Genomic DNA, 18,361 nt, shown 5'->3' on the forward strand with positions numbered 1-18,361 from the left:
CTCAAAGGTATCAGATCTCTGCCCCCCTCTATGATATCTCAGATCCCCCTCCCCATGAAGTAGCTGATCTCCACCCTCCCTATCTTCCACCTGCTGCTTTGGCGGTCCCCCATCACAATGTCACCTTTACCTTCTCGTAGTTTGAACCACATATTTCCTACTTAAATATTTATCCTCTTCATTTCCACATCTACTTTATATAAATCTGGAGAAAGAGGCAAATCTCTCTCTCATGGCAGAATACAGTCTTCCCATTTCCTGCATGCATCTATAGTTAATCTGATTTCACTGTTTAACAACTAATATTCTCTCTGCCTTATTTCCATTTTGTAAAATAAATCTTTCTAGTTTTGTTTCTCTTTACTTTTTAAGAAAATGCTCAGTCTTGTCTGAATGAATCAATTGCTGCCTTCCTCTCAAGGTACTTAGGCTTTTTAGTGCTTTTTTTGAACTTGAGGAATCATGTCGTTTTCGGGAATTCCTACGTATTGCTTGAGCTCCTGCATTTCTTTCTCTTGCTTTCTTTCTCCTAACTGCCCTTTCAATAAATCTATCTGCCATTACTACTTTAAGATTAGCTCACAGGATGTTTTTTGCCCATCTCCCCATTATCATTTATTCTAAAGCATTCCCTAAAATAATCTCTGATCTCTTCGTTCATCATTTCCTCGGTACCAAAACTGTTGTTCAGAGTTCATTTCTCTCTGTCTTGACTGTGCTCTGATCTGTTGCGATGTGGACCCTTGGGCTGAGACGGGGCTGACGCTACCTGCAGGAAGGGATTCCTCAGGTCCTTGCCATCAGCAGGCAGAGCAAAGCAGTGCGGAGACCCAACTGGATCTTCACCACTACCAGCCCTCGTTCCCCGCAGGCTGAGTCTTTGGGTGCCAGGGCTGGCTGGACTTAGGCACAGGTCTCCGAATGATGAATCCAGGACGATGATGGGCTAAAGCAGAGTCAGACTGGCCAGGGTCAGAGGCAGACAGCAGATAGACGAAATCAAGAAACAGGCTAAAGGTCAGGACAGGCGGCTGACAGTCAGAGTCAGAAGAACATACAGAGGTCAATACCAGAAGAACAATCTGAGGAACAGGAGAGCAGATCCAGGACAGGAGCACAGGACCAGAAGCAGGAATGAAGAGGACCAGGAGCAGGGACATGGAGAGGCAGTAGCTACATTAAGAATTGTGTGAAACCTCCGCCCAGGGAAGGAGAGCGGCTCAATTGTCTTGTCTTTCATTTACGAATGCTCAGAGAAAGGTTTTAAGAGTCTAATTCATTCATTCATTCTACTTGTCTGTTCGCCTGTGGGTGGTAAGCCGATGTAAAGTCTAGCCTCGATCCGAGGTGATGTGATGCAGCAGACCATGGAAGCGAAAAATGTGAGCGGTGAACAGCTTGGCTAACTCTGGAGCAGATGGAAAGGCTGGGAGTGCAATGAAGTGAGCCATTTTGGAAAAATGGTCAGTGACGACCCAAATGATGCGGTTGCCACTAGAGAGAGGGAGGTCTACCACAAAGCCAGTAGACAGGTGGATCCAGGGTTCTTTGGGGGCTGGCAGCAGCTGTAACAGCCCCCAAGGTCGTCCCTCCAAGGGCTTTTGTCGAGCACAAGTGAGGCACGAATCCACATAGGCCTTCATGTCCCGGTTCATCTGAGGCCGCCAATAGTATTGCTGAGTAATTTGAGGGTTTGGGCCCAACCTGGATGACCCACTACTCGAGAATCATGGGACCACTTCAGTACATGTTGACAAAGCCTAGTGGGGACCACTGTTCTTCCAGAAGGAACTCTGTGAGATGTGGCTAGTATAATCCGTGCAGGGTCATCACGTACCCAGGGGAATCTGGGTTCTCCTCGACCTTGAAGGACAATGAAAGGGCGTCCACTCTCATGTTTTTCATGGCTGGTCTATACTTTACCACGAAGGCAAAGTGGCTGAAAAACAGGGACCAGCATGCCTGGCAGGCATTCAATCGCTGGGCATGGCGAAGGTGCTTTACGTTTTTTGGTCAGTGTGGACTGTAATGGTGTGTTGTGCCCCCTCTAACCATTCCTTGAAGGCCAACTTTAAGGCCAGAAGTGCTTTATCCCTGATGCCATAATTCTTCTCAGCGGGGGTGAACTTCCGTGAGAAATAGGAAGATGGATGGAAGGTCCCTTTAGGGGAGAGTTGGCCTAGGACCGCTCCAACCGCAATGGCAGAAGCATCAACCTCCATGATGAATGGGGTCCGGGTGACGAAGACATGGTTCCTGTAAGAAGGCCTGCTTTAGCCTAAGGAACATGGAGGTTGCTTCTACGGGCCACTCCTTGGGATTAGCGCCTTTCCTAGTAGGAGCTGTGAGAGGGGCAACGTTGGGAATAAAATGTCTGTAGAAATTGGCAAAGCCTAGGAATCGCTGTAGAGGTCGGAGTCCGGAAGGCTGGGGCCAGTCCCAGATGTGATGTCACCTTCTCTGGGTCCATGCGGAACCCGGTGCTAGAGATAATATATCCAAGGAAGGGGAGAGATTCTCTCTCGAACACACATTTCTTGAGCTTCGCATAAAGTTTGTTGGCACGCAGTCATTGGAGCACCAACCACACATCCTGTCGATGAGAGTGGAAGTCCTTGGAAAAAATAAGGACATTGTCCAGGTAAACTACTTAGTTGATGTATAGAAGATCTCTGAAGATTTCATTCATCATATGCTGTAATAGTGCAGGGGCAATGCACAACCCGAAGGGCATGACCAGATACCCATAGTGGCCATCGTGTGTATTAAACACGGTCTTCCATTCATCTCCATGTTTAATACGGACCAAATTGTATGCTCTTCAGAGGTCTAGTTTAGACCTTGGCTCCCTGCAGGTGATCCAGCAATTCTGCGATGAGGGGTAGGGGGTACCGGTTCTTCTTTATAATTGCATTAAGCCCTCAATAATCGAAGCAGGGCTGGAGGGTGCCATCTTTCTTGGTCACGAAAAAGAACCCTGCCCCTGCCAGTGATGTAGAGGGGTGAATAAATCCCCTCTTCAGATTTTCCTGGATGTATTGTGCCATGGCGTCTGTTTCTGGAAGGGACAGAAGATATACTCTTCCCTGTGGAGGGACAGCGCCAGGGATCAAGTAGATGGAGCAAATGTAGAGGCGGTGCTCGGGGAGGATCTCCGCCTTCTCCTTCGAGAAGACATCTGAAAAATCAGCATACTGCGGAGGCAGGTCTGGAACAGTGGCAGCAAGGAGCATCACAGGAGACTGTTGGCCAGGTAGGAGGCAATCTTGATGGCAACGGGAACCCCATTTACTGAGTTGGAGGGTCTCCCAATCAATAGTGGGGGAATTCAGCTGCAATCACAGTAATCCAAGGACAAACAGGTGTACTGCCTTCTTGATCACGTGGAAGGTTATCTCCTCCAGGTGCAGCAAGCCAGTTCATAGATGTATGGGAAGCATGATCTTAGTAATTCATCCCGGATCTCCTGAGATCGAGGAGATAACAAGAGGCGTCTCTCATAGAATTGCTGGTAACTTCAGGTGTTTACCCAGGCTCTTCATAATGAAGTTCTCCCCTGCTCCTGAGTCAATGAGGGCCTGGGTCTGGAATACCTGGTTGCCCTAGCAAAGAGCCACAGGGAGCACAAGTTGGGGAGTGGGATTGGTGAAGTCTAGGACCACCTCCCCCATGGGTCCTAGACTCAGGATACTGAGCTAGGAAATGTCCCTTCCTGGCATAGTACAGGCATAAGCCCATCGCCCAGCAACAATGTCTCTCTTCAGATGTCAGCTGGCTTCATCCAAGCTGCAAGGGCTCATCGGGGTGTGCCGGAATGGAGGCGGTGGTGGTGAGTGGGCGAGAGACGGATAGTGCCAATGTGATAGGATGGCGCAGGGTCTGAAGTTCTCGGTCTCGCTGCTTGAGGCGATGGTCCACTCTTCCAGCCATGTCACTCATATCGACCAAGGACTCAGGGAGCTCCCTGGCTGCCAGCTCATCCTTACTACGCAAGGACAGTCCCTCCAGGAAGATGCTCTTTAAACAGTCCTCCCTCCAGTTGAGTTCTGTTGCCATGGTGCGGAATTCTATAGCATAGTCCAATAGAGGCCTCGCCCCCTGGTGGAGGTGCAGGATGTCTGACCCTATTGTGGCCAGACAGTCTGGCTTGTCAAACGTTTGCTTAAACATCTGGATGAAGCGCTATAGGTCCTGGAGAAGTGGGTCTCCACGCTCCCTCAGGGGAAGACACCAATGCCAAGGCCTTCCCATCAAGGAGGGAGAGGATGAAGTTGGTCTTGATGACATCTGTAGAGAATTGTGCAAGTTTTAAAGTGAAGTGCAGAAAAGCACTGGTTGAGAAACCCGCAGCACTGCTTGGGGGCCAGAAGACGAATGGAGGAAGCCACAGGTGCCGTCTGGGTAGGAGGTGTTTGGTGGGAGCTGCAGAGGCATTGAAGCAGGCATTGATATGGTCCAGCAATGTAGTCAACATCTCCAAGAACTGCTGCTGTTGCTGAAGCTGATATGGCCTGGAGTTCCGAGAGGTCCACTAGGTCAATGGCTTCAGCAAGCTGTTGTGATGTGGACCCTTGGGCTGAGTCGGGGTTGACGCTACCAGCAGAAGAGGATCTCTTCTGCAGGTCCTTGTCGTCAGTAGGCAGAGCAGAGTGGTGCGGAGACCCAACTGAACCTTCACCACTACCAACCCTCGTTCCCCGCAGGTTGAGCCCTTGGGTGCCGGGGCTGGCTGGACTTAGGTGCAGATCTCCGAACGACGAATCCAGAAGACGACAAGCGAAAGCAGAGTCAGACTTGCCAGGGTCAGGGGCAGGCAGCAGACAGACGAATCCAAGAAACAGGCTAAAAGTCAGGACAGGTGGCTGGCAGGCGGAGTCTGAAGAACGTTCAGAGGTCAATACCAGAAGAACAATTCGAGAAACAGGAGAGCAGATCAGGGACAGGAGCATGGGATCAGGAGCAGGAACGAGGAGGACAGGAGCAAGGACACGGAGAGACAGGAGCTGGAACAGGAACATGGAGAAGCAAGAGCTGGAACAGGAACACGGAAGAGCAGGAGCTGGAACAGGAACACGGAGGAGCAGGAGCTGGAACACAGAGGAAGTAGGAGCTGGAACACAGAGGAACAGGAGAAGGAGCTGGAACACGGAGGAGCAGAAACACGCAGAGCAACTCACCAACTCGCAAGAGTTCGACCTGTTGCTGAGACAAGGCTAGGGAGCAAAGGCTGCCCTTAAATACCCCCGCGGGGTGACATCAATTGGGGCCGCAGGAAGGTTCCCCGTCGCGGCCTCTTTAAATCTGGGGGTGGGCCGCAACGCGCACCCAGGAAGAGCAGTGGCTGGCTGAGTGTCTGCGTCCTGCCATGCGGGAGAGGAGCAACAACGGAGGCTTTCCCAGGCCGCGTCCGCGACATGAACCCAGTGGACTTGGCGGAGGGTAAGTGAGGCTGGCCACAGAGATTTGCGGCCAGCCGTTGCAACATAATCCTTCTAAATCAATCCCAGACTAGGCATGGTCTGACCTAATTCTGCTGCTATTAACTCTGTTCTAATATTATTATCTATAGATTGATAATCAATATGAAAATAAGATCCATATGGGGTGTGTAAAAGGTATAATCTTTTTTCCTTGGTTGCAGGCACCTCCAAGAATTGATAAGCCCAGGTCTTTCAAATATTGTTTAAACTTAATTCCACACACATCCACCTCTCTACTTTTCCCAGTGAATTTCAGTCTCAGGGATCAGCATTACACTTAAGTTCCCTCCCAGTAATAAGGCTCCAGGCTGATCTGATTCAGGACTCTCCTTCTTTCTCTCCTCGTGCATGTCTGCAGTTGAAATGAGCCCTGTGGTTTGCTTCCAAAGAGGGGTTCCCCTAACCTGGACTCTTAACATTGACTTGGTAGGCCAAACTGTTTCCAGTCCGTAAGAGAAAGGGATTGGTAATTTTTTGGAGTAGTTTGGATTTTTTGTATTTTTTTTTCAGTATTTGAATTGTTTAATATATATATTAATTGTTTTTGGTAAAATGTTATTGTTGTATTTTTTGAATTGTCTACATTTTGAAATGTTGTAAGCAGCTTTCAGTTCCCAAGTAAACAGGCAGGGTAGAAGCCTAAGAATAGAATAGAAAGAATCTAAAAGGGTGTCGATATCAGATATTTTCTATTTCCAGGATTAACAAAACATTCCTCATTTCTCTTCTTTTCTAAAGAGCGATTGCTGAATTTTCATTGTAGACTCAGAACTGTTACCTTTAAATTGCCCTTCCTGGCACTGGTTAAGATTCATACTTTATCACTAGAATGGTATTATCACAATATTAAAACTCTTGATTTACCTTTCTTGAGCTCTTTTGATTTTAAATACTATTTAGGAATAGATTCTCTACTGCCATCTTCCATACTAATTAAAAGATCTTCTGTGTTGATTATGTAAGGAATGGCATGAGTGTGAGCCCTTCTTACTGTGGTACAGTTGATGCCGCCTCATGGGTGGACCCACATCACCTGTGCCGACAGCTGGAGAATGCTCTTTGGGATGGACCAGGCTATGGCTTCAGGGAACTAGGCAGAGTCTAGAGACAGTCCTGGAGTTGGGGCAAGCAGTGTATAAGGCACAGTCAAAGTTCAAGATTAGGGCCAGGTCCAGAAGGCAGGTAAGGGATGTGTCAAAGTCCAAGGCTGAAGTCAGAACCAGAGAGGCGGGTCAGGACAAACAAAACACAGGGGAATCAAGAGGACAAGACCAAGAAAGAAGGCATGGCAAGACTCCGAGGACAAGGGTAAGATGGACAGAGAAGACGAGGAGACAGAGATGGGGCAAGGGAGAAAGGCATGGCTGAAGGCAAGCTGGACGAGGCAAGGCTGAGGGCAAACTGGGCGAGGCAAGGTTGAAGGCAGGCTGGGCGAGGCAAGGATGAAGCCAGGCTGGGCAAGTCAAGGCTGAAGCGAGGAGACCCGTTGCTGAGGTGACAGTCAGTAGCACAGCTGGGATTTAAATAACCAGCCGTGTAATGTCATCTGCCGGCACCTGCTTCAGGGCTTCCCACTGCAGGGCTTATAAAGGTGGCTGTGTGTCTAGGGCAGAAGCCCCAGAAGAGGGTGGCAGCAACATTCATGCTGTGCAACAGGTCCAAGCATTGGGTAAATGAAGCCACAGAGCCATCCTGCAAGCGGCAAACGTAACAGTACCCCTCCTTCTAAGCCCCCTCCCCAAACCTCTTTATCTTCAGCTTCCATGGAGACATTGATGGCACATCTTTACCATCTGGGGACTTGAGAGGCTTGACATGAGTTTCAGGTATTCTTTGGTTTTCAGGTGCTCGTAACAGAGAGCCTGCTGGGTGATTCTATTCTGCTGGCAAGAATCCTTTGGAGAGAGAGAAATGTGGGTTACATATGTCAGGATCATTGTGTTGGATGAGAGCAGATTCTGCCTTCTTAGTAATGGTTTCTACCTCCACGACGATGGATTTCAAGAGTTTTGAATAGCCAGTAGGTTTACAAGACATCAAGGCTCTAGGTTGTGGATCATAGCATAAGTTGATAAGCAATGTGTACCAGAGCGGCAGATCTGAAAGATCAGGCAAGGAAGTTCGGACCCTGGTGGCTGGCGGCAAGGATTGGGCAGCACAATGCTCCTAGCAGGAAGGACCTCAATGGTTGATCTGTAACGTGGCTCAGTCAATTGATGGTTGTGGAGTCTGAGCCAGGGTAAATCCGAGAATGATAGGATTGATTGCCTTGGGTAGGACATAGAACTTGAGGTTTTCTTGAGATGAACCAATCTGCATAGTGATAGGCAAGGTGGCCATGGTCACCTGACCAGGCAGGGGGTTCACCACAGACATAAGATATCATACAGGATGTGGTCATGGTGGTAGTAGGGCACCCACACTGGAGTAACAGCGACTCCTGAATACAATTGCCCCCTGCTCCAGAGTCAAGTAAGGCTTTCATCTTAATGGAGGGTTCCCCGAAGGCAAGACACACCGATATCATAAATTGTGGAGAGGAAGCTGGAAGTTGAAAACCATCTTCCCAACTAAGCCTCCGTTCACATGGTTACCTGGTTTCTCGGGGCAATGGCTAGCAAAATGTCCCTGTGCTGAACAGTAGAGGCAGAGGTTATGCAGTTTCATCTCGGTTTCTCTTCATCAGAAAGCTGTGTCCTGCCCAACTGCATGAGTTCTTCGAAGGCATCAACCCTTGAAGGATCTGAGATGGCTCCAGGAGGGGTTCAGAAGCTTAGAAGCCACATGAAGGTGGTGATGGGATGTCTTCTTCTCTTGAGTTTGTTCCCGAAATCTTAATCGACCCAGATGGCCAAGGCAATAAGTGCTTCAAGGGATGGAGGAAGATCCCGAGCTGCCAGTTCAACTTTTATACTTCCAGATAATCCTTGACATAAGATGGAGGTTTGGCTGTCTTTACCTCAACCAAGCTCGGTGGCCAAAGTACAAAATTCCACTGCATACTTGCCCATGGTGCGAGTGCCTTGACGAATACAAGGTAGTTCCATGGCGGTGGATGAGACACGCTCAAGCTTGTCAAAGATCAGGCAAAACTGATGTATGAAGTTATTCAAATTTCTAAGAAGCAAGTCATCAAGAGCAGGACCATCCAACAAGGAAAGTATATATGTTAACTTGGCACGATCAGAAAAAAAATGAACCGGCTGTAGCTTGAAGTGCATTTTACAAACTTTGAGGAACCCTCTGCACCCCTAAGGGTCACCACTGTACCTAGGAGGATTCCACGGTTCGAATGGGTGCCAGTGCAGGGTTCACAAGAACTGGTACTGGAACTGGACCTAGAAGTTGGGACTGTATGGTGTCGTATCATTGAGTCAAAGCCTGAAGTAACCCAGTTACATGATAAAGTTGCTGCTGGGCTTGTTGAGTAAACCCATGCAGGAGACCAGTTAAGGAATTCAGTTCAGCTTCTTGCTCCTGCACTTGGGCAGCCAATGCGGCAGTAGCCCATTGTGGAGATGCATTCGCCAAACTCATGACTTCAGCAATCTATAAGTAACAGTGTGAGCACGGGCTCTTCTTGCTGCGGCACAGTTGATAAGAACATAAGAACTTGCCATGCTGGGTCAGACCAAGGGTCCATCAAGCCCAGCATCCTGTTTCCAACAGAGGCCAAAACCAGGCCACAAGAACCTGGCAATTACCCAAAAAGTAAGTCTATTCCAAGTTACTGATGCAATTAATAGCAGTGGCTATTCCCTAAGTAAAATTGATTAATAGCCATTAATGGACTTCTCCTCCTCCTCCTTCTCCTCCGTGCTGTCTCATGGGCGAACTGACCAGATCTGTGCTGACAGCTAGAGAATGCTCTTTGGTATGGGTCAGACAAAGGCTTTAGGGAACTAGGCAAAGCCAGAGACAGTCCAGGAGTCAGGGCAGATGGTGGATAAGGTGCAGCCAAAGTACAAGACTAAGGTCAGGTCCAAGGAGCATGCAAGTAGTGTGTCAAAGTCCAAGGCTGAGGTCAGAACTGGAGAGGCTGGCCAGAACTGACAAAACACAGGGAAATCAAGAGGACAATACCAAGAGATAAAGCACGGCAAGATTCCAAGGATAAGGTTAAGATGGACAGACAAGACAAGGAGACTGAACAGGGCAAGGCAGAAAGGCAGGCTGGATGAAGCAAGGCTGAAGGCAAGCTGGATGAGGTAAAACTGAAGGCAGGCTGGGCAAAGCAAGGCTGAAGAAAGGCTGGGCAAAGCAAGGCTGAAGACAGGCTGGATGAGGCAAGGCTGAAGGTAGGCTGGAAGAGACCTATTGCTGAAGTGTCTGTCAGTAACATGACTGGGGTTTAAATACCCAGCTGTGTGATGTCATCTGCTGGTGCCTGCTCCAGGGATTCCTACCACAGGACCTATAAAGGTGGGCACACACTGTGTGTGTGCCAAGTGGGGAAACCCCAGAAGAGTATGGCAGTGGCAACAGTGTGGTGTGGCAGGTCTGGGCATTGGCAGCATCGGGTGAGTGAAGCCGCTCGCAGGGCTGTCCGCAAGCGGTGAACGAAACAGATTATGTACACTTGATCTGATCAGACTTTGGGATCCCTCCAGTCTGGACATTTTTCCTTCTCGTTCTGTTCTGAAGTTCATCCATTTTCTCTGTTAGCCTCTCTCTCTTTTACCCTCTCTATTTTTGTTATTTTCTACTGCACAATTTCAAATACATCTACATAATCCTCCATCTTATTTTCTATATCCTCCATTCTATTTCCTAGATCAGTAGTTCTCAACCTTTTTTCTGTCGGGACACACCTGACAGATGGTTCTCACATGCATGACACACTGACCCATGATCGTCACGGGGCTAGATGTAAAAGTACAGTTTGCATCCACGGGAACCCCCCATACCCACAATAATGGATGTAAAGCAGAATTATGACATTCCCTATACAACTCACCCTACAAAAAAGATATTCTGACTCTGGTGTCATCTCAGTAACAGCAACTCAAACTCCTTCTACTTCCAGGCTCAATAGCCCTACTTATGAAAAGACAGCAGTTTACCACCAATGCATGTCCTCTTGAGAAAACTCAACAAATAAAACTGATACAAACACTTACATGCTAGTAAAATATCTAATCTTGGTAACAGACACAGAACCGACCTAACATACTCCCAGGATCTGTAGTAATGCACATAAACTAATCCTCACACAGTTACACCTGTATTATGGAATACACTCAAACAGGAGCAATCCTATCTATGAAAAGGCAACACTACAAATATTAAATCAGGCCCTAAAAACCAATACACCTCTTATTAGGAAAACAGAACTAGCAAGCAGCTATAGATCCCCACCCAGAAATAATTGTAAAACTATACTAATAAGCAGAATAAATGTTTCAAAACAGCTATGAACAGAATAACATCCAACAATTAAAAACACATAAAAACTATTAAACATTCTCCAAACACCAATAAAATATTTCAAAAAAGCAGACATCACATAATATTAAATAACGAAAATGGCAGTCAATCAAGAAAAATAAACATAAAAAGTCACCTTTACTTACCCCCTCCAGCAGCTCCTCTACTCCCCTTCCATGCAGGCCGTGGCACACACCAGAAGCAACAGTAGAAGCTAAGCTCTATACTCATGGTCCTCTTCCTTAGTGCCCATGTCTCTCACACACACACACCATACCAGTCATGTCCCCCATGACCAGTTTCTGTCTCTCACACACCAATCATCTCCCAAACAGTCTTTGACACACACACACCAGTCACCTTCCTGAACAGTTTCTCTCATGCTATACACACACTCACAGGCTTCCCACTCCCGTGTTCTACTTATATATATGGGCTTCTCACTCTCATAATCACTGTCTCTGTCTCACACACACACACGCACCAGTCTCTCACTCCCATGCTTGTTCTCTCCACATGCACAGGCTTCTCATTCCCATAATCACTTTCTTTCTCTCTCATACACACACACTCATACACACCCCAGTCACCTGACCTCTCTCATGCATACACATACACACAGGCTTCCCACTCCCATGTTCTCTTTCAGATATACAGGCTTCTCACTCCCATGCTATGTCTCACACACACCCAGGTTTCTCACTCCCATGCTCACTCTTCACATGCACAGGCTTCTCATTCCCATAATCACTTTCTTTCTCTCTCATACACACACACGCATACACACAAACACACACCAGTCACCTGATCTCTCTCATGCATACACACACACACACAGGCTTCCCACTCCCATGTTCTCTTTCAGATATGCAGGCTTCTCCCTCCCATGCTGTGTTTCACACACACCCAGGTTTCTCACTCCCATGCTCACTCTCTTCACATGCACAGGCTTCTCATTCCCATAATCACTTTCTCTCTGACTGGCTGCTTCTCTCTCTTTCTCTCTCTCACTTCCTCTCCCCCCCCCCCCCCCCCCCGAGCACAAATGGTAGCTGCAGCAGCCTCCTCCTCCAGCCCCCGCAGGCCAAGAAAGAAGAATGCCATCAGCTGCAGGAGGCTCATGTTGCTGTCTCCTTTCCCGATTACCGGCTGCTTTGATTGCTCGGGGGCCGCTGCTGCTGCCGCCGCTGCTATTTTTCCACGTGGCACGGCTCTTTCTCCTTCCCGCGCACCGCATATCACTTCCTGTTCCGGGTCACCGGGGGGGGGGGGGGGGCGCGGGAAGAAGAAAAGGCCAGCCACAGGTGCCAATGCTTCTTCTACCACCGCTGCCATTCCCACTGGGCTTGAATGTACTGATAGCCCGGTGGCAACAGCAGCAGGGAAGGAAGAGCAGCAGGAGAGACCAGGAGCACGCGACACACCTGCCGGTGCTTGATGACACACTGGTTGAGAAGCGCTGTCCTAGATCACTTACCACCATACTTAGAATATCATTTTTCACTGCTGAGAGTTCCAATATAAGGTCCATTTTATGAAGCTTTCATACCTGGTCTTAGATCAGAGAATCTGCTGCCATTGGCTCTTCCCTCCTGGTTTGTTCCATATCGATCTCATGAGGCCACACATACTAGGGAGAGCAACCTCTCTTATGCCATGTGCAGACTCCTGATCTAAGAAGTGGAAAAATTCCAAAAGGTCTGAACTTGTCATATAATTTGCAATCTTTGTGCCATTTAACACTCATTGTTGGTCTTGCATACTCTGATTTTCAAGCTTTCACAATTTTGGTGGGGAGGGCCCTTATTCTATATTTGCATTTATTTATTTTTTTTTATTTTGATGCATTTTTATACTATGCCTTAAGTACTTAGTTATAATGCATATAATAAATTCTTAATTTGTAAAAACAAAATTGAGTGAACTAAGTTAGAAACTAAACCCTATTGTAAGGGTGCATATTATAAAACAACACAAAGTAAAAACCTCTGGGAACTTTGGAGCCCCAATTGTTTTCCCTTGTTTTCCCTTCCTCTAACAGGCCATTTAAATGGACTGGTGTCATTGAGCCACAGAAAAGAAGATTTTAAAATACGGCTAATTCAATGTTAAATATCCAGTGTCCTGCATGCATTTTAAAATGACATTGTAGAACATTATTGCATTTTGTTTGATGAATGTTTTATTGTTGGGTTTTTTTTTTTGTAAGTTTGAAGATTTTCTGAACCGATCCTCCCCTTTCTCTATATGGGTGAATGGAGATAGACTAGACTCTTTGACAGAAGAAGACAAGCAGCAAGAGGAGAGGTTTGAAGACCTGGAAGAGAGCTACGGCATTATGGAGGATGGCATTGATAATATCTTCCGAGACAGCATGAAGGCCTTTGGACACATGCACTCCCTCTTCAAGGCTCCTTTCTTTGGGGGATTCCGAGATACCATGCGAGTGCCATTCTCTTTTCCCAGTCTCCATTTCCCCTTCTCAGAATCAAGGATTGCTAGATCGGACAGGCCATCCTTCTTCCAGAAAGATTTCCATGGCCCCTTTCATAATCTGTTTGAAATGAGCCAGAGGATGATGGAGGAGGTACATCAGTTTATGGAAAGGCCAGGATCATGGCCGAACAACAAGGATCCCTTTGCAGGTAATATATTTACAATTTACATTTTAAAATGACATTGTAGAACATTATTGCATTGTAGAACATTATTGCATTTTAAAATGACATTGTAGAATCATTATTGCATCACAGCGCCAGAAGTCAATGTCAACCTTTCCTCTCCACTTCCATTCTTACAGCCATAATATAGGCATAAGGAGGAAAGAGTAAGAACATGCATTCTAAAAGAGAACGTATATTTTTATTTATTTAAATTATTTCAAGTCTGCCTATAATGGCACATGCTATGCGGATTAGAGGCATAATACATATGCAAACAATGATGTGTTGCCATTTGTTAAAAGAAAAATGTCATGAATATGAAAAATAATTATAGTACAAGCCTCAATAAAGTTCCTTCACCAAATGAATTTGAAATGTTGTAAAAGCTTTTCAAAACAGAAAACAATTCTCTCCAATTGACAAGCAATGAAAACTCATCTGAAAATGTTGACACTAAATGAGGACTGTACTGTAGATAATATTTATCTATATTTATATATGCACATAAATGGTTGCTCCTTCACCTATTTAGTCCACTATTTTTGTTTGAAGCTGTGGTTGACATGTTCGTGAGGTAATGAAGGGACTGGATCCCACTTGAAGGGGTCTTGTAGATACTGAAATGAATCCTCAATGGCAGGGAACATAGAATTGCTGTAGAACCTTAAGAAATATAAGAGAGGCCATATTGGGTGTTATCAAAGGTCCATCAAGCCCAGCATTCTGTCTCCGACAGTGACAAATCCAGGTCACAAGTACTGAGCCAGATTCCAAACAACCAATCTAATCCTTCCTGCTGATAACCAGGGCTAAGCAGTGGCTCTTCCAAGTCTACAGGTCTAATAGTGGTTTATAGACTTTTCATCCAGGAATTGCTCATTGCTAACTACTTTCACCATATCATCTGGCAACAGTTTCCACAGTTTAATTGTGCACCGAGTGAAAAATACTTTCTTCAATTTATTTTAAATGTGCTATCTATTAACTTCATGGAGTGTCCCAAGTCCCAGAATGAAAGGGTAACTAACTTAGGGCTCTTCTCCAGGTTGAAGAGCCCTAAACTGTTTAGCCTTTCCTCATAAGAGAACTATCTCTGTTCCTTTTCTAACTGTGCTAATTCCATGGTGGAAGGCTCCCCACACATCAGATTGGGGTTCACAATAATGGAGAAATTATTTACTTGATATTTTCGATTTCCTTAGTGTAGACAGATGGACTCAGGAACAGTCCTGAGTCCATCTGCCAGCAGATGGAGATGGAGCAAGCTGACGTCACAGTATATATACTCCTGCAGTGACTCCAGCCTGCCAGTATTCTCTTCAAAAGCAACTGTGGATAGACTAGTAAAAAACTTGATTAAAAACAGTCAACCATAGCAGTACTCAACCACAACAAACACTGAACTCAAGAAAGAACATAGGTACCCCAAGCTAGGGACTGGATGAACACTAACCAGTAATCCCTTGGGATCCGTATGAGGACTATTGATACAAGTAGCTGGCTACCAAGGGCAGGAAGCTAAGTCCATCTGTCTACACTAAGGAAAATGAAATTATCAGGTAAGTAATTTCTCCATTTCCTAGCATGTAGACAGATAGACTCAGAACCAGTGGGATGTATCAAAGCTACTCCCAAACAGGCGGGAGGCTGCCCATGGTCCAATCAACACCGCATGTGCAAAGGCTGCGTCCTCCCGGGCCTGCACATCCAGACAATAAAACCTGGAGAAGGTGTGTAAGGAGGACCAAGTCGCAGTTTGGCAACTGTTGATGGGAGACAACAACTTAACTTCTGCCCTTGACACTCCTGAGCTCTAGTGGAATGAGCCCTAGCCTGAGAAGACAACGGCTTATCAGCATCCAGAATCGTGGCCGTGACGACCACCTTAATTCAGTGAGCTATCGTAACCTGCAAAGCTGGTTTGCCCTGCTTCCTTCCACCCTGAAGGACAGACGATCTGATTTTCGGAAAGTTTCAGAAACCTCCAGATATCACACGGCAAGTCTCTTGACATCAAGGAATGCAAGAGGGGATACTCCTCCGCATCCCTGACCTTATCCAGGGACGGCAAAGAAATGGACTGATTCAAATGAAACTCCAAGACCACCTTAGGCAAGAAGGATGGAACAGTATGCAACTGCAATGCCCATGGAGTCACCAGAAGGAATGACTCCCAGCAAGAAAAGGCCTGCAACACGAAAATGTGATGCGCAGATCATACAGCCACCAAGAACACTGTCTTCAGGGTTAACAACTGCAAGGAAAGGCTACACAGTGGTCAAATCGTAGGGCCTACTAAAAAATCCAGCACCAGGTTAAGACTCCATAAAGGAACTGGCAACCGCAAGGGAGGCCGAAGGTGTGTCACTCCCGTCAAGAAACGGGCCACATCAGGATGGGATAGGGAGACACTTACACTTACAGTGCCTCTGAAACATGTAAGAGCCGCAACCTGAACCTTCAAGGAATTAAGGGACAATCCCTTATTCAACCCATCCTGCAAAAAATCCAGAGTAAATGGGATTTTAACCAAACAAGGAAGAACACCACGTTCCTCACACTAGGCCTCAAACACTTTCCAAACCCGCACATGTGCTAGAGAAGTGGAGAACTTCCGAGCATGGAGTAAGGTAGCAATCACTGTAGAAGAATATCTACGCTTCTCAAGGGTCAAACCATAAAACAGAACAGAGTTGAATCCTCATGAAAAACTGGCCCCTGCTGCAACAGATTCATGTGCGATGGAAGGCGAAGGAGGTTCTCCACCAGAAGTCTCTGCATATCTGCATAACACGGATGCCTGGGCAAATCTGGAGCCGCCAGGAGTATTAGCCCCCTGTGGATTTTGATTCTGCAAATGACTCTGCCCAGCAAGGGCCAAGGGGGAAAGGCATAAAGCAACTCATCTTCTGGCCAGACCTGTATGAGAGCATCGATGCCTAGGGACCACAGAGCTTTCCTGCGACTGAAGAAACAAGGAACCTTCACATTACGAGAAGTTGCCATCAGCAGGTCTAGGGGTGGAAGGCCCCAGCGATCCACTATCAGCTGGAACGCCTTGGTGGACAACACCCATTCTCTCGTACGTTGTCTTTTCCTGTGATGTGACAAGGCGAGATCATCTGAAAATGTCCTTCCACTCATTCCATAAGTTGGTCTATTTCCTGCAGCACTTGCTGGCTTTTGGTTCCTCCCTGGCAATTGATGTAGGCCACCGTCATTGCGTTGTCCAACATCATGCGGACTGCTTGAGCCAGTAGTCTGTGGCTGAACTGTAAGCATGCCAACCTGACCACCCAGGCTTCCAGGCGATTTATGTTCCAGAGAGCCTCTTTGGCCATCAAACATCCCTGGGCCATCAGTTCCAGACAGTGAGCTCCCCAACCCTGGAGACTCACATCTGTTGTGGGCACCAACCAGATCGGGGAGGACAAAGAAGCTCCCTCTCTCAGATGAGCCTCCTGCAACCACCACTGGAGGGGAGGGCAGATTTCCATCGGCAAGTGGAGCTGAACTGAATAGTCCTGAGACTGCTGGTTCTAACGAGACAACAGTGAGCGCTGAAGAGGACTCATATTTATTTAGACATTTTATATACTTCATTCCAAATAAAGATCACAACGGTTTACAAAAGTAACATACATATTATAGATCAACACAACAAGGGATTAAGATAGTTCTACATCTATTGTTATTTCTAAAACATGTTAACTAAAGGTTAGTACAGTAATGTTCGCAGGTTAATCTGTGAATTCTCTTAAGATATTTTACATCTCTTATAATTTGTTATTCATTCTTCTATTATCTATGTCCTTGATATTGTAGTTCCCTGCATATTGATATTTTAAGTTACATCATATGCACCCTCGCACACAGCACCACTTCCAGGGTTGCCACCATCAAGCCGAGCTCCTGTAGATAGGACCGCACCGTTGGGCGTATAGTGTTTTCCAACTGACGCACCTGACACATCAATTTCTGAATGCGAACGTCCAGCAGGAAAACTGTCCAGCCTCATGTTGAAGTGAACTCCCAGATACTACAATGACTGAGAAGGCTGGAGACTGCTCTTGGCCAGGTTCATCACCCAACCAAGCTCCTGCAACAAGGAAATTACCTTGTTGGTCACCAGACTGCTCTCTGCCAAAGACTTGGCCCGAATCAGGCAGTTGTCCAAGTATGGATGTACATGATCCCATCTACCACGACCACAAAAAAAAGTTCTGGGGCGGTGGCCAGACCAAAAGGCAGCACCTGAAATTAATAACGGTGATCCAGCACCACGAAGCATAGAAAACGGTGCTCCAAACAGATGGGAATATGAAAGTAAGCCTCGGAAAGATCCAGGGAGGTCAGAAACTTCCCCAGTTGTATGGCCAATATCACAGATTGTAAGGTTTCCATGTGAAAATGAGTCACCCGCAGATGACTGTGATACTCTTGAAGTCCACGATGGGATGAAAGGAACCTTTCTTCTTGGGTACAACAAAATAAATGGAATAGCGCCCTGTATTTTCCTGAGACGTAGGCACGGGAACCACAGCCCTCAGCCGGAAAAGCCTCAGAAGCATAAACTCCACTGCCTGCTTCTTCTGCGGGGAGTGGCAAGGAGACACCATGAACACGTCCTGAGGAATGCTGCAAAATTCCAGCGCATATCTTTCTCGTATCACTTCCAGGACCAATAGATACAATGTGATCTCGACCCACCTCTGATAAAAGTGAGATAGGCGTCCCCCTATCTCCTCCTCCCAAAGGTGGGTTGGCAAACCTTCATTGGGAAGCTCAGGA

At 46.8% G+C, this 18,361-nt stretch overlaps 1 protein-coding gene across 1 annotated transcript in view; it reads left to right on the plus strand.

Annotated features, from left to right (window-relative positions):
- The window catches only part of CLU (clusterin), a 64,210-nt gene that overhangs the window by 17,011 nt on the left and 28,838 nt on the right, over window positions 1-18,361 (plus strand). Inside the window, exon 5 of the mRNA XM_029596232.1 lies at window positions 13,117-13,552. Within this exon, the coding sequence (XP_029452092.1) occupies window positions 13,117-13,552 (436 nt within the window). The remainder of the gene's footprint in view (window positions 1-13,116; window positions 13,553-18,361) is intronic.

Source organism: Rhinatrema bivittatum, chromosome 3 (genome assembly GCF_901001135.1).
Source record: "Rhinatrema bivittatum chromosome 3, aRhiBiv1.1, whole genome shotgun sequence".
NCBI classification, from domain to species: Eukaryota; Metazoa; Chordata; class Amphibia; order Gymnophiona; family Rhinatrematidae; genus Rhinatrema; species Rhinatrema bivittatum.